We start from the raw sequence: 15,300 nt of genomic DNA, 5'->3' as shown, positions 1-15,300 counted from the left end.
GCATATGGTTCTTCCAGAAGATGCAAGGGTCCCTTCAGTTTACAACTCTTAGATAATCAGAGTAACTGCTCTCTCCAAAATACTTTATACATTTCTGAACACCAGAGGACCCAAAATTAGCCAATTAAATGAAAATTATTTTTCAGACAAGGTTGTTTAAGACAGTTGAAACTAAAGTAACTACAAACCTCCTGAAAGAGATCTGCTGTGGTGCTGTCTCCATGGAAATTTGGAATATTTAGAACTAGGATGAGAAAAAAAATCTAGGACATTGATTTGTTCAGAAGCACCAACGTGATGAGCACTTTCAGCATGTTATTCTTCTATGATTTGAACAGAGATGCAAATTTTATAAAGCTATTCTACCTCTATCTGCCTCTAGCCCCATTCTCTTCCAGGGTGGGGAGATCTTTGCCGTTCAAGCCAGATAAAAGATGGCAGCATCATTTAGGAGACAGCATGAAGTAATAGAAAGAATGCTGGACTGGAAAATATTTGACCCTTGGACAGTAAAGCCCCATAAGCCTGCTAGGCCTCAATTTACTCACCTGAAAAATAAAGATTGTTAAATATATAAGATATGTCTCATATTTGGATCCTGATATGTATATCTGTAGGCTTTCTAAGATCCCTTCCCTGTTCTAATATTTAATAGTCTCAGGCCAGTAGGGTAGTTTCCTATTTAATTCTCACCCACACTTCGGGGTGGAGTGGGGGAGGGAGATAGAAGATTTTTTTCCTCTGCTTTCTCCTTCCATTTCCAGGTAAAAGAGGAAAAAGACAAGGATGGAGTTGAATTGCCAAGAGCATTTAGCTGCAAAGCTGTTGCCTAAGATCCTTTTAAATATCCAATGGGAGCTGGACTTTTAATGTATGTCAGCTAGACATTTAAAAGGCCTGTAGGTAACTGTTGTTCACTTAAATACCCATGGCAGTTCAGTTCTACCATTCCAGCTTTTCTCCATGGTCAACAATCAGTCAACAAGTAATTAAATAAGTTATTAAACACTAACATCAAGTAATTAAATATAAACTACATGGCAGGTACTGTACTTGCAATAACTGGAAAATGCAGAGGAAAAGAAAAACCCAGGCTAGGGGTTAAACCAGTACAGGTAGCTGGGAAAGTACCAGCTGTTTTCTATAGTAATCTACACCAGGATAGCACTCTTCTAAGTGCAAAAAAGGGACAGGGGTTGGGCACAGGATTTATTATTGTAAACTGTATCTTAGCCACCTGGAAAACTTAAAAAATCTTTTTAAATTGCTGTCAAAATCATAACTATAATATAATTCAAACTAGGAGAATTTACCTGTGACAGACATTATAAAGGTAAGAAGCAGCATGGTTTATAATGAACAGGAAACTTTACTTGGAGCCTTGAAGGAAACTAACATTCATTAAGTGTCTGCCATGTAAACAGGCACCATGCTAAGGCATTATACAAATAATATCTCATTTGATCCTCACGACAACCCTGGGAGGTAGGTGCTATTATCCCCATTTTTACAGTTGAGGAAACTGAGGCAGACAAAGGTTAAGTGACCTAGTTAAGGTCCCACAGCTAGTAGATGTCTAAGGCTTGATTTGAATTCAGATCTTTCTGACTCTAGATAAAGTGCTATATTCACTGAGTCACTAGCTGCCTTGAAGTAAAAGAACTGGGCTCAGGTTCAGCCTGACACATAAAGGCCTCATCATTTTGGGTAAATCATTTAATTCATCAGTACTCTAAGGCCAGTGATGTCAAACTCAAGTAGAAATAGGTTGCTGGTGGATGCATATTGACTTAGAAAACCACAAATTAACAAAATTTGTATTTAATTTTTATTTATCTTGTTAAACATTTCCCAATTATATTTTAATCTAGTTGTACCATACTAGGGACTTTTGCTAGTCTCCTGATGGAGTTTGACCCTCTCTGCTCTAGGCAACTTTTTTTTTTCTGAGGCAATCAGGGTTAAATGACAATGACTTACCCACAGTCACACAGCTAGTAAGTATCTGAGGCTGGATTACAAATTTAGGACCTCCTGCCTCGAGGGCTGGTGCTGTATCCACTGTGCCACCTCACTGCACTGACTAGGCAACTCTTTACAAGTTTCTGAGAAGGTGCCCACCTGCACTGGTAGAGGGCATTCGCTCATCCAGGAGTTCCCTATTACCGATGAAGTCACAGTCCCAGGCTCTATCCTGACTGCAAAGATATTTTCTCTCACTCTGCTCCACTAGCTCCTCCACTTCAATTTTATGTTGAGATATGCTAGAAAGAAAAGAAATAGGCCTAGAAGTATTTAACTCAGCTTTGCCAAACCCACACAGAGTCATTGCCATGGAAATGTGGGGACTAGGTTATTTGTTAGTGAACTGGGCCGGCTACTCAGAGTTTCCAAGTTTCCAGTGCTCCACTGCCACTAAAATAAGTTTGGACTATTTCTTGGCCAGTGAAACAGACCCAGAAAACAAAGGTGTCAGGGACCAGCCTTTTCAAGGTCTACTGGATCTACTCTCGCTCCTCTGCGGTCATCCTCTTATCTGCATTACTCTTCTACTTCCCTAGATACTGTTAGTCCTGCATGGTGACTCTCCTGAAGCAGCCCTTTGGCTTCTTCCCAGAAGTCCATTCACAGTCCGGAGCAAGACCCTGGAATCTTGTAAACTTTGAGTAGTCTGCCTGGCTCACAAATACCTGAGTCACTATTGTTTCCACAGCAACAGTTCTGTGGATGGGGTAAAGCCAGGGTACATGGAGATACACAAACAGGACAGCTTTCAATGAAGCCATAAGGTACATAGAACGAATTTGTCAAATTTGTCTCCGATTATCATGACTGTAAGAAATTTTTAGGCATTTAAGGTGATTGCAGGGGGTGATGGTAGTCAGCTATACTAGTGTTAAAAATCCATTACATTATTAATCACTTTAAGTCTCAGTCACTCGCCATAGTAAATCAAGGGGTTAGCAGGGTTGCTATTATCTTTGGAATTAGACTTTGTGAATGCCACTTCTACCTTTAGAATTCCTGTTTTGCCTTTTTCCTCATTACGTGGCAACAGAATCAGGGAATGCTAAGTACATCCCATAATGCTCTGCTATCTCAAGTGGATGAGCTCAGTACAGAACTGAAGGAAAAGAACAAGAAGGTGGTGAGTCTGGAAAGTCAGCTGGCAGACATGTCTGTCCTACGGATTACAGTGAGAGAGGTAAGTAAACTGTATACAGGCTATGCCATGCTGGGCAGATTGCCTCCCACCAATTGTAGGTGGGTTGCACTAGAAGATCTAAAGTCTCTTGCAATTCTAGGATGCTATGATTTAGAAAGTAACATAATTTTGGTCCCCTTCTTATAGCAAATGTATTGTTCCTCAATCCATTTGGACTGGTGGCAAAAATGCCCCCTGGAGAGTTTCTGGAGGAAGTTCATTAGTCCAAGAAGGACTTATCTTTGTGAGGCCTCTTGAAAGCCACAGCATGTCACTTTCCAGGCCTTCTTAGTCTACTTTTCATGGCATAAATGGAAGCCTGAGAACAGCTCTAGAAGTAGAAATCTACCATCAATTTCTAGTGCTCTAAGAGCTCTGAACTAATTTTTCTGATGGCATTCAACTTAATTCACCAAATATGTATTATAAGGCACAGTCCTAGGCACCAGGAATGCAAATATTGTTGCTCAGTCATGTCCAAATCTTCATGACCCCCTGGACCATGGGTTTTTCTTGGCAAAGATCCTGGAGTGGTTTGCCATTTTTTTTCTCCAGTGAGTTAAGGCAAACAGAGGTTAAGTGACTTGCCTAGGTTCACGTAGCTGGTGTCTGATGAACTCAAATCTTCCTGACTTCAGGCCCGGCACTCTATCCACTTAGCCTAGCTGCCTCCTATACAATTTAGGCTGTGCTCTCAGTGACCTAATGTTCAGGTAGATTTTCTTGTTTCCCCTTACATACATGCTGCTGCTCACTAAAATAAAGCATTCAGCTGTTAACTTTGTTAATCCTGTCAGCCAACCATAATTAATAAAAAGAACTGCTGACAACTGTTTGTATTGTGAAGTTAGAACTCATTGTGTGAGGACCTTCATTAACCTAAGCTAACTGCTCAGTTGTACCCATAATAGTTTTAAGAACATTTTGAACTGTTAAAAATGTTGTTGAAGATATTTCATTCAAAAAAATGTTTTGTAATGTAGTACTTCAAAATATTTGTTTTAAAAATAGTTTCTTATTGCATCTTCTATCATTCCCTCTTTGCCCAAATCTAGAACAGAATCTTCTTCACCAATCAGTTGTTTTCCCTTCCTCCAAATCTCTATCTACAAGTCCTCAAATACAGTTCCAATAATTTTGGGTCCTGTCAGCACCTTAAAGAAAATCTAAGGGGCAGCTAGGTGGTGAAGTGGATAGAGCACTGGCCCTGGATTCAGGAGGACATGAGTTCAAATCCGGCCTCAGACACATAACACTTACTAGCTGTGTGACCCTGGGCAAGTCACTTGATCCCATTGCCCAACCGAAAAACAAAAAATAATAAAATCTAAGAAGATGAAATTTAACTAGGATCCATATATACACACATATGTACGTACATCCTCCTTGCACTCAGGTTGAAAATATAAACTGCACAAGAAGAGGGTAGGCTTAGCAAAGAAGAGGGTAGGCTTAGTGGTAGTTCAAAGGTATTTGTTGTTGAGCTGTGTGTGACTCTTTGTGACCCCATTGGGGGTTTTCTTGGCAAAGATATTGAAATAGTTTGCCATTTCCTTCTCAAGATCATTTTACAAATGAAGAAACTGAGGCAAATAGGGTTAAGTGACTTGCCCAGGGTCATAAAGCTAGTAAGTGACTGAGGCTGGATTTGAACTCTTGAAGATGAATATTCCTGATTCCAAGCCCAGTACTCTATCCACTATGTCACTTAGCTGCTCAAAGCTATCTACAATAAAAACAATAGACACATAATAATGATAGCTTGTCAGTAATTTGCTCTATGGCCTCTTCCAATATATCTTTGGTTGTCCATTTACTTAGGTACAGGTTTATGCTTTATTTTCTGTGTTCATAGTTAATGTGTAGCCTCTTTTCCTAGTTTAGGTTTTTCACTTTGCCTTATTTTGTCTTTCCAAATTTCTTTATATTCCTAATATTTCTCATTAGTAGTATCTACCCTTTTAATGGTAGCATAACACTGAGATATCCATCTGTTTAGCCAGTCTCCAATTATTGGATATTTAGGCTGTTTCCAATTTGGGGTATTATAAATAATGCAGTAATAAACACATTTGTACCTTTTTTTTTTCTTTTTAATTACATCCTTGGGGTAGATTCCAATATTGAGACTGTTGGTATTTTTCAGTTTTATAAATCTTACAGTTCACTGTCAAATTGCTCTACAAAATGATAGCACCACTTTGCAATAACAGCAGTAAACTCTTTAAGTGTATCTGGTTCCTTATTATCCCATTAGCATTGAGGATAGTAATTTTTTGTTGATTTTTGCCAATTTGATAGATGTGAAAATGTACCTCAAAGTTGTTTTAATCTACATTTTTAATTTTAAGTGAAGTTTAACTTTTCCCATTGTGTTCACTTAAATTTGTATTTCTTATTTTGTAAATTGTTTCTATCTCTGGGTCATGACCCAGTTATAGATCTACTAGGGTTGTATTATTGGGTCAGACCATTTTATATCATTCGTATTATGCACTTATATTTTTGCATAATTTCCTTATAAATTCTAGATTTCATGGCTTTATATCTTATATATTGCCTATACTTTTTTTCTAATTGTCATTTTTTTCCTTTTTATCTTGGGTATAATACTTTTGTCATGCAGATTTCTTAAATTATATAAATTAATTTACATGTCTTCCTGTGCCCTCTAGTGCTTTAAGTACATATTGTTTGTTTGCACCATATTTAAGTGCATGTAGGTTGCCTATTCATGAAAGCATTTTTCAGTTTTCTTATTATTTGTGCTCTCTTTCCATTTGTATTTGTCAGTCCTTAAGGGCAGAGAGGTTTTTTTTTTCACTGTTTAAGGAATTTTTACTAAAGCAAGAATTTTATAATCCAAATTACATTTCCTTGCTCAGCTATCAATTCTGTAAGTTTTTTTTGAGAGTTTTCTATTCATATTTGATGTTTTTCTACACCACATCGCACAGTCCTCTGCACTCAGTAAGTCATGTTTAAAGACTGAGCCAGCATTCCTTCATCTTCTTTACCAGGAAAGCATTACAGTGTGGGTTTACTTCTATCTATCTGGGTTTTCTCACTGTGGGGAGTAAGGTCTGCAGCTGTTAATAGTAGCTGAGTCATTCTCTTTCATAGCCACACATGAAACCATTCTTCCAGGTTTCTCATTAATTTATTTCAGCAGTACCTTCATCATCGCCTGCTCTCACTTGATCCAGAAGGACCCTTTGGTTTGGATTAATGCTTCCCTACCTTGGCTTCTACATTCAAGATGATTATTGGAAATAGGCCAAGAAAGTATTAATATGATGGTGAAGAGAGAAGTCAAGCTCTTACAAACTCAAAGCATTAGTTTTTTAAGTAGTCAAAAATGTCCTATTTTTTTCAGTTTGAGGACAGAGTGGAGGATTTGAAAAGAGAGAGAAATCTACTGAAGGGAAATCATGACAGACTCTTAAAAAAGTGAGTACAAAGTGAGTACCAAGGAAGGGGACAGGAAAAAAGAGGGTTCTGTCCTGATTAAGCAGAACTGAGAAGGTGAGGCTCAGGGCAGCCTACCTGGGGTCTTGGTAAACAGCTTGGAAGCTTCAATTCAAAAAAACAAATGTAGTGAGTTCTTTATTATCTCTGGCACATTTTATTAAGTTTTTAAAAATTCTTGGTGATGCAATGAGGGTTCAGTGACTTGCCCAGAGCCACACAGCTATTAAGTATCAAGGGTCTGAGAGCAGATTTGAACTCAGGTCCTCCTGACTCCAAGGCCAGAGCTCTATCCACTGAGCCACCTAGCTGCCCTTTCTGTAGTATATTTTAAAACCAGACCTAGCTTTGTATGCTCAAGAAATGCAGCCTAGTTTTAATATTAGCCTAGATAAAATACCATTTGAAAAGAATTACTTAAAAAAAAACTTATTCATTTAAAAAATCCTCTCCCCTAAATGATTGTTACCCATTTTTTTTAAATCATCCACGACAGTGATGTCAAATTCAATAGATATATGCCATTTAGTCATATACAAGGATCCCTGCATGCTGCACATTGACTTAGAAACCTATACATTATCTGTGTTTTATTGTATTTTTATTTATCTTGTTAAATATTTCCCAGTTATATTTTAATATGGTTTGAGCTGCCCTTGGGTGTGTTGTAGGCCACTGTAAGGTCCACCTTGGATCCACGTTTTTGTATAAACTAGCTTAAGAGCTGGCTATATGTAAATATACATATCTATCTATCTATATGAATGGGTGTGTATATATGTTTGTGTTATTGAGTTGTTTCAATCAGGTCCAACTCTGCATGACCCCAGTTTGGAGTTTTCTTGGCAAAGAAAATGGAGTTGTTTGCCATTTCCTACTCCAGCTCATTTTACAGATGAGGAACTGAGGCAAACAGGGTTAAGTTGCTTGCTCAGGGTCACACAGCTAGTATGTGAGACTGAATTTGAACTCAGGTCCTCCTGACTCTAGGCCCTATACTCTGTCCACTGTGCTACCTAGGTGCCCGAGTGTGTGTGCGCGTGCGTGTGTGTGTGTGTGTGTGTGTGTGTGTGTGTGTGTGTGTGTGTGTAAATGTTCTACCTTCCTTTGCCCAGAGAACTTCATTGCCAGACCAACTGAGTATGCCAATACATCTGGCAATGAAGTTATGTCCTATTAGAACATAAAGAAGACACAGTCCCTGCTCTTAAGTCCTATAACTTTAAAATCTAGTTAAAGAGGCAAATTATTTCTGAATTTGATCTCCTGGAGGGAGAAGAGGGAAAATATTTTCTCTTATAATCAATACAGCCTGTCGTAAAAAAATATCTTGGTTCATGGTTCCCAGGCTAATGAAAACCATATTATAATGGAGAAGAGCTTGGGGTGGGGGTGGGGGGCAGGACAGTGGCTTTGGCAGGGCTGGGTGGGTGGGTTATCCAGGCAGAAGCTCTAGAGTCCAACTGACGGAGTGTGGATCACTCATCTTTCACATTCTTTCTTTTTTTTTTTTTAAATTAGGCAATTGGGGTTAAGTGACTTGCCCATGGTCGCACAGCTAGTAAGTGTCAAGTGTTTGGTCTGAGGCTGTTTTTGAAATCAGGTCCTCCTTACTTCAGGATCGGTGTTCTATCCACTGTACCACCTAACTGCCCCGGATCACTCATTTTTCACGGGCTCCTAAAGGTTCCAAGGCGGTTGGGAATGACAGTTGGGTCCAGCAGTCAGGAAGAACATGAAGGGGAGTAAATGAGGTCCTAAACATAGGAAATGCTGAAACTATGGAAGATGAAAGCCATGTTGACAACCTCAAATTATTTATCTGATATTTCCTCCCTCCCCCACACTTCTCTCAACATTCCCAGCATGTTAAACAGCAACAGTCAGCCTCACTGGAGCACTGACCTCATAAAGGAACGGCTCCAGCAGAAAGTCTCTCATCTACAGGAGCAGCTGGATTCTGAGGTAGAAGAGAAGAGAAAGATCTTGCTTCAACTGGCTAAGGAGCAGGGTAAGTGACAAGGTGTTTCAGTGGGTAGAGTGCTGGAAGACCTGGGTTCAAATCCTACCTCAAAGATACTTAGCTATTACTTGTCAATAACTAAAATTAGGTGCTTCCGCTTTAGGATTCTTAACAGATCCCTATGTAATTCCCCCCCCTTCTCTTATTTCCTTGATGTTTTGCTCATTTTCCTCTACTTTTTTGGGATGAAGACACGAGGAAGGCCCTAATGCACATATGAATTTAGCTGTGGGAAAATAGACAAGTCATTCCCCTTCTTTCTTTCAGCTTTACTTTCCTACTTCTGTAAAATGAAGATAACATCAGGCTGTTGTGAGAGCAAATGAAATACGGTATCAGAAAATACTTACTTGGCAAACAACTCTCATAACTGTGCCAAGAAAACCCCAAATAGGGTCATGACAAGTCAGACATGACTGAAAAACAACTGAAACAGCTCAGAATCAATCATAGAAAGTACTTTGCAGACCTTAAACACACACACATGGATTATTATGAGTAGGATGTTATGGAATTATTAGATCAAACTGCTGTTGCTCATTGACGGTAGTATCTTCCAGACTTGGGTTTGTTTTGTTTATTTTTTTTTAGAAGAAAGATGTTTTATTTTCTCTTTTATCTCCCTTACAAAAACTCAAGTCAACATGACAGGTTGCTGTATTTTTTTATGTCTATACACTAAGTGCAGGACAAAATGGTTCAAGATGAAACTAATCAGTTATATTGTTATAAAGCCCTATCTTAATGGACTGCCGTTTCAGGATTTGTAGAGGCAATGGGCCATAATCATTCCCTTCTTAATTTCTACATTTCTTCTCTTACAGCACTCTGTTTGTAACTTTTTAAAGTGTGTGTGTGTGTGTGTGTGTGTGTGTGTGTGTGTGTGTAATCTTAATCTTAACACCCTTATTTTGCAGATAAGGAAACCTGGGCTTTAGGGCAGCGTCAATCTGTATTTTGGTTGTTTATACTTATGCCTAAACTCTTACTAGTCTGTGATCTGCATGAGTTCAGGGATTACGTCTCACCAAGGCTTTGTATCTCTACCACCTAGCTCCTAATACAGTGCTGTGTATACACTAGGTGCTTAATAAATGTGTGTTGAATTGATTTTGTAGCTTGTCATGGATAGCTAGGATAGAGACACCAGAAATTAGGTCATATTTATAATCAAAGAAGAGTGACACAAACATTTGTACTTTCCCACCTTTGTAATATTTTCACCTTCACTAGAATTAAGGTTTTTATTGAGTAGTTTTTGTCTTCCATACTTAGCTTCCTGTGAGGGTTGCAAAATAATATTCTTCTTTGCCTTATTTATTATGCAGTCTAAGAGTATTCAAAAGTCTTTTATAATCAGGAGCTGCCTTTTTAGTCATGAGACCCTTGAAATTTGGGGTTTATATGGTTAACAAATACCTTCTTGCTGGAAGATTTTTTTTTTCTAACAGACTCCATATAAGTCTTAGTTATGGGATACAGGTGGTAGAAGCAAGTGAGTTTAACAGGTGACTCCAGTGGCTCAAACTTCCAAAAAATGTCACAGAACAGTAACCCAGACTTCCCCCTGGGAGCTAGCCATATCAGATTCATATGTGCATCAGGATCTTCCTTGTGTCTCCACCCAAGAAAGGAAAGGAAAATGAGTGAAATATCAAGGAAATAAGAGAAGGGGGAAAAAATACAGAGAGATCTGTTAAGAATCCTAAAGTGGTAGCACCTAATTTTAGTTACTGATGAGTAAATAGGCTAGAGAACAAGAAAGAAAGAGAATCGGGGCAAGCAAGGGGAATAAAAAACGTAAAGCCAATTGCTTTGTGTTCCTAGGACCAAATTTACCAAGGTAACTTTGGGCAGCAAGGGATATTTTTTTCCTTTTACTAGCTCAAAAATCTTAATCAAGAAAATCTTTTAAATGCCTTTACAGACTCACTTGTTTCTTTATCCAGCTGAAAATGCAGACCTGAAGCAGGAAGTCACCCAGATGCTAATGAAACATAAAAAGGAAGTAGAACTTCTCCAACAGAAAACTACCACCATGACCACTACTAGCAGCCAGTCAGATCCAGACTTTCTGCAACCTTCACACCAAGAGTATACAAGGGTTGGTTTGGGTTTTTATTTTTTGTTTCTGAAACACAGGTAATTATTTCTTAGGAGTGGCCTGAATCCTAGACAAGTCGCTTAATCCTGATTGCCTCCAGAAAAAAAAAAAAGAATTTTGTGTATTTCATGCATGTAAATACATTATTCTTGTAAGGGGTCCATCAACCTCTCTAGAAAGCCATAGAGATATATGACACAGAAAGGGTTAAAAGCCCCTGCCATAGAGTCTAAACCAAATGATAAAAATATAGAAAAGATAAAGAATCATTTTGTTTCAGGATGAACTGGAAATTGTGAAGACAACAAGACAAGGCTCTGGTCTTTAATGCTGGGTCAATACCCTTTTCAAAAAGAAATCAAATAGAGAATAAGTGAACAACCAAATAATCTGTATCCAAAGTCAAACAGAATACAAAAAGCTGTAGGAAATTTGAGAAAGATGAAGATGAGAATATATCACAATGCACAAATTCTTGGGAAGCCAGATTTTATTAGTTCTAAACTATCTTTTTTCATCTTAATCCTATCCTGCTCCTTACAATTTTAGTGTACCCGCTACTATTTAAAATACAAGAAAACAAGGAAAAGAGTAGAATCATGGGGGTACAGGATGATAGATTTGGAACTTGGAAAGGATCTTAGCGTGATCTATTCCAGTCCCCTTCATTTTCTAGATAAGGAATACAAAGACTGGAGAGGTTACTCAACATCAGGGCAGAGCTAGGATTGAACCCACAGCACTTAATTGTAGTTTGTGTTGCTTCATACAAAAAATATTTTGAGGCAAAATCTGTTGATGACATTTTATCAGTAACCACTTCTTTATAAGACATTTATTATTACTTTTATCATACTTAAGATGCTTTTTAACCAATTCTTTTCTCTTTGAAGACCCATGAACTGAACTCTCTACAAGAAATCCAAGAAGACGAAAAGAACCTGTGTTGGGCTTATAATCAGATGAAAGCGGCACACGCAGAAACTGCACTAGAATTAGAGAAGACAAGAGACATGCTACTTGTGCAGCACCAGATCAACAAACATTATCAGGTGCAAAAAAAGAAGGGAGCAGGAAGTGGATATGGTACTTGGTGAGGTATCACCATTTAAGAGAAGGGAAGCAAAGTTAAATAGGAGCTGATACATCCTTCTATGTTGTCATGTCCAGACACTGTGCCACTGTCTGCAAAGCTGAGACCTGTTCCCATTGCAGAGGCTGAAAGACAAACAACTTTTTCGTAAAATGCTGGCAGTAAGAGTAGGTCAGGGAACAGCTACTGCATACAGGGAATGTGGAGCTCTTCCTCTATTTCTAGAAGACATTTTTGCTGCTACCAAGAACCTGATGCTCCATGACACTATTACAACAGCTGTTTCCTGGGGTGATGCCATCCTTGAAGGGTTCCCTGAAAAATAATAAATCCATGAGTAGCCACTCCTTTCTTGAAAAAGCTATTGGCAGAATATCCCCTAGCCCAGTTTTTCCTGAACTCCTTAAAGCAGAGTTCTTAACTTGTAGTTCATGAACTTTTCTTTCCAATATTTCAATAACTATATTTCAGTATATTTTATTTCCTTTGAAAGCCTATAAATTTGAGGCAGCTAGGTGGTGCAGTGGATAGAACACCAGCCCTGGAGTCAGGAAGACTGGAGTTCAAATTTGACCTCAGACACTTACTAGCTATGTAACCCTGAACAAGTCACTTAACCCTGATTGCCTCTGGGGAAAAAAGAAAGAAACCTATATATATTTTATGCATTTAAGCACATTATTCTGGTAAGGGGTCCATCAACCTCACTAGAAAGCCATAGAGCCCTTGCCTTAGAGTCTAAACCATAATGATAAAAACATAGAAAAAATGAAGAATCCTTTTATTTCAGGATGAACTGGAAATCGTGAAGACAAAAGCTGATAACAGCGAGAGAGAGCACAAGGAGGAGTGGGAAAAGTTGAATCGACTCCTGCACCTCAAGAACAATCGAATCCAACAACTGGAAGGTAGTGTCGGAAACACAGACTTAGTTAAAGCTTCCTCCTCCTTATCCCAGCCATTGCTAAGGGAACTGCCATCTGTTTTACTAAGTGTAGCTTCCTTACTAACCCTACCTCCCTCTGCAATTTTCCTAAAAAGTCTCTTCTCTTGGTTCTTAGAATATGGTCTGGACCCAGAGGGCCTAGATTCAAATGGTGCCTCTGAAGCTTACTACTTTTGAGATCTTTGGGAAAATGACCTCCCAATGTACCTCTGTTTCTTTATCTATAAAATGAGGGGTTTGGATCAAGAACCCTTTATCATATCATCTTGTTCATACTATTAGCTTGGTAGAACAAAAGCTTGTTTCTCTTATTTATCCTGTCATTATGTTTCACTGTGTGCTATGGGAAGTGACTTACCCTCTCTGGGACTCAATTTCTCAGCTGTGAAATGAGAGGTTTCCACTAGATGAGTTCTAAGGTAGCTTTCTAATTTAACCTTCTTTAAGCTATATGAAATATGGTCAGAGGGAAATGGCTTCTGGTATTAAGAGTCACTTTGCTTTCTTCTTACCCTGTCCTCCAGTCTTGGTGGTTTCTCCCTTAGTATCGGCACTACTTTACATCAAGCTATAGGCTGAAGCTTCTGATCAGTGCCTAGTGGAAGGTAATGGGTTCAGATTAGGTAGAAAGGCTGTGTGTGGCTGCCCATGCCATATCAGCATTGCTTACCTCTTTGTATTTTTCCCTTTCTAATCAGGCCCCACAGGGCATCTTGTAACAGACCCTCTGTGGTGGTGGGGCTCTGTGATTAAATGTGCCTGTTACACGCACATGGCAATAGTCATCTATGTCATACAGTTACCAAAGAGGAACTCTTTTAAGAATATGACATACCTTGTTCTTTCTTCATTCAACATTCCAAGCCTATTCTACTTGTTGGGAATAGTCACAATGAATTTCTTATAATGATCCTCTGACCAGAAACCATGACTGTCATGGTCTCACTAGGTGACACAGTGGATAGAGTGCTAAGCTAGAGTGAATCAGGAAGATGAGTTCAAATCCAGCTTCAGATATGTGTTAGCTGTATCATCCCGGGTAAGTCACTTAACTTCTATTTGCCTCAATGTCCTGAACTGTAAAATGAGGAATAATAACACTTAGCTAGAAGGGTTGTTGTGAAGTTCAAATGAGATAATATTTTTAGAGTGCTTAGCATAGTGCCTGGCATTAATAGGTGCTTATTCTGCCCCCTGCCCTCATCCCTCCCTGTTTATCAAAAGCAGTTTGATCTGGTTGATGAAATTATCCATAGAATTTTTTTTGAGCTTGTTGTATATATTACATTCAATGTTTACTTTTCAATCATCCATTTGGTTAGTTCTCCCACAAAAAGGCATTGGTTTTATTTGACATGTCAGTAACAGATTTCATATTTGAAGTTAAGAATCACACTGTTGCCCCTAGAATTACACTGTTGCTTGAATGGCCACTTTCAGCCCTTTTCTGTTTCTACCAATTAGTTTACTACTCAGCTCTTGAATGAAGAGGTAGTTTTCTTTCCCCTTTAGCACAGCTCAGAGATGTGGCTTATGGTACCCTGAGGTTTCCACTGCATCTGGAAATGCCAGTCCATGGGGAGAATATGGTAGACCATCTTCAGCTGCACCAGGGAGAAAACCTTTTTGAATTGCATATTCACCAGGCCTACTTGTCACCTGCAGCTCTGTCTCAAGCTGGAGATACCCAGCTTGCCTCCTTCTGTATCTATTCCTTCTATGATTTTGAAATCCACTGCACCCCACTGGCTGTGGGACCACAACCTCTCTATGATTTCACCTCCCAATATGTGGTGAAAACAGATTACCTTTTCCTGAACTATTTACAAGGGGCTTTGTCCCGAATTAACCTCCACCAGACTGCAGCTCTTGACCACAATACCCTTGCAGTTGGCTGGCTTCGTTTTGACAAAGTGCTAGAAACAGTGGAGAAGGTCCATGGCACTGTCATGCTTATTGGTAAGTGCCCCCCTGATTTTCCCATAGCTCTTAGTATTGCCCCCCTGGCTTTCCCACAGCTCCTAGTATTAGCGTAGATTTTCCCAAGCTCCCCAGCTACTCTTGAAGATTTTTTTACAATCTCTTCCTTTGTTTCTCAACTATATTATTACATCTGTTTCTTCCACACATGTCCCACTTTCTGGTCTCCAGGAAATAATGGAGAAGACTTTGGGACACTGGATTACTGGATGAGGCTGAAATCCCCCATAGCACACTGCCTACAGGCATACAATAAGCGATTGAAAGCCCAAGCTTACCTGTCTGCTAATGTGCTTGGGGCCAGGAAGGCTCAGCCAGAGGAGGTGAGGAGAATGCACCAATATATTTCAAAGGAGCTGCTGCCCAACAGCTTATCAGGACAGCACTAGCAAGTTAATAATCCAATTCTCCTAGCCTTAATCAAGTGTTCTGAGCTTATTCCCAATTGTGGCTCCCATTCAAAAGAACAAGTCCCACTTTT

General features: G+C 39.1%; 1 protein-coding gene across 5 annotated transcripts in view; it reads left to right on the top strand.

The window, feature by feature from the left end:
- The first annotated feature begins 2,703 nt into the window (after nt 1-2,703).
- The window catches only part of RPGRIP1 (RPGR interacting protein 1), a 31,688-nt gene continuing 19,091 nt past the window's right edge, over nt 2,704-15,300 (top strand). For 2 of the 5 annotated variants that reach the window (XM_021003542.2, XM_021003381.2), the window contains exons 1-7: nt 2,707-2,789; nt 3,059-3,205; nt 6,582-6,655; nt 8,539-8,684; nt 10,646-10,800; nt 11,694-11,852; nt 12,684-12,801. In XM_021003542.2, the coding sequence (XP_020859201.1) occupies nt 3,068-3,205; nt 6,582-6,655; nt 8,539-8,684; nt 10,646-10,800; nt 11,694-11,852; nt 12,684-12,801 (790 nt within the window). In that variant the 5' untranslated portion in view covers nt 2,707-2,789; nt 3,059-3,067. Of the gene's footprint in view, nt 2,790-3,058; nt 3,206-6,581; nt 6,667-8,538; nt 8,685-10,645; nt 10,801-11,693; nt 11,853-12,683; nt 12,802-15,300 lie in introns of all 5 variants that reach the window. The other 3 variants (XM_021003608.2, XM_021003689.2, XM_021003776.2) reach the window with 3 other exon arrangements.

Source organism: Phascolarctos cinereus, unplaced genomic scaffold, assembly GCF_003287225.1.
Source record: "Phascolarctos cinereus isolate Bilbo 61053 unplaced genomic scaffold, phaCin_HiC Scaffold_3;HRSCAF=262, whole genome shotgun sequence".
Taxonomy (NCBI): domain Eukaryota; kingdom Metazoa; phylum Chordata; class Mammalia; order Diprotodontia; family Phascolarctidae; genus Phascolarctos; species Phascolarctos cinereus.
Note: the sequence above shows the minus strand (reverse complement) of the source record. Positions and strands in the feature narration are given on the sequence as shown.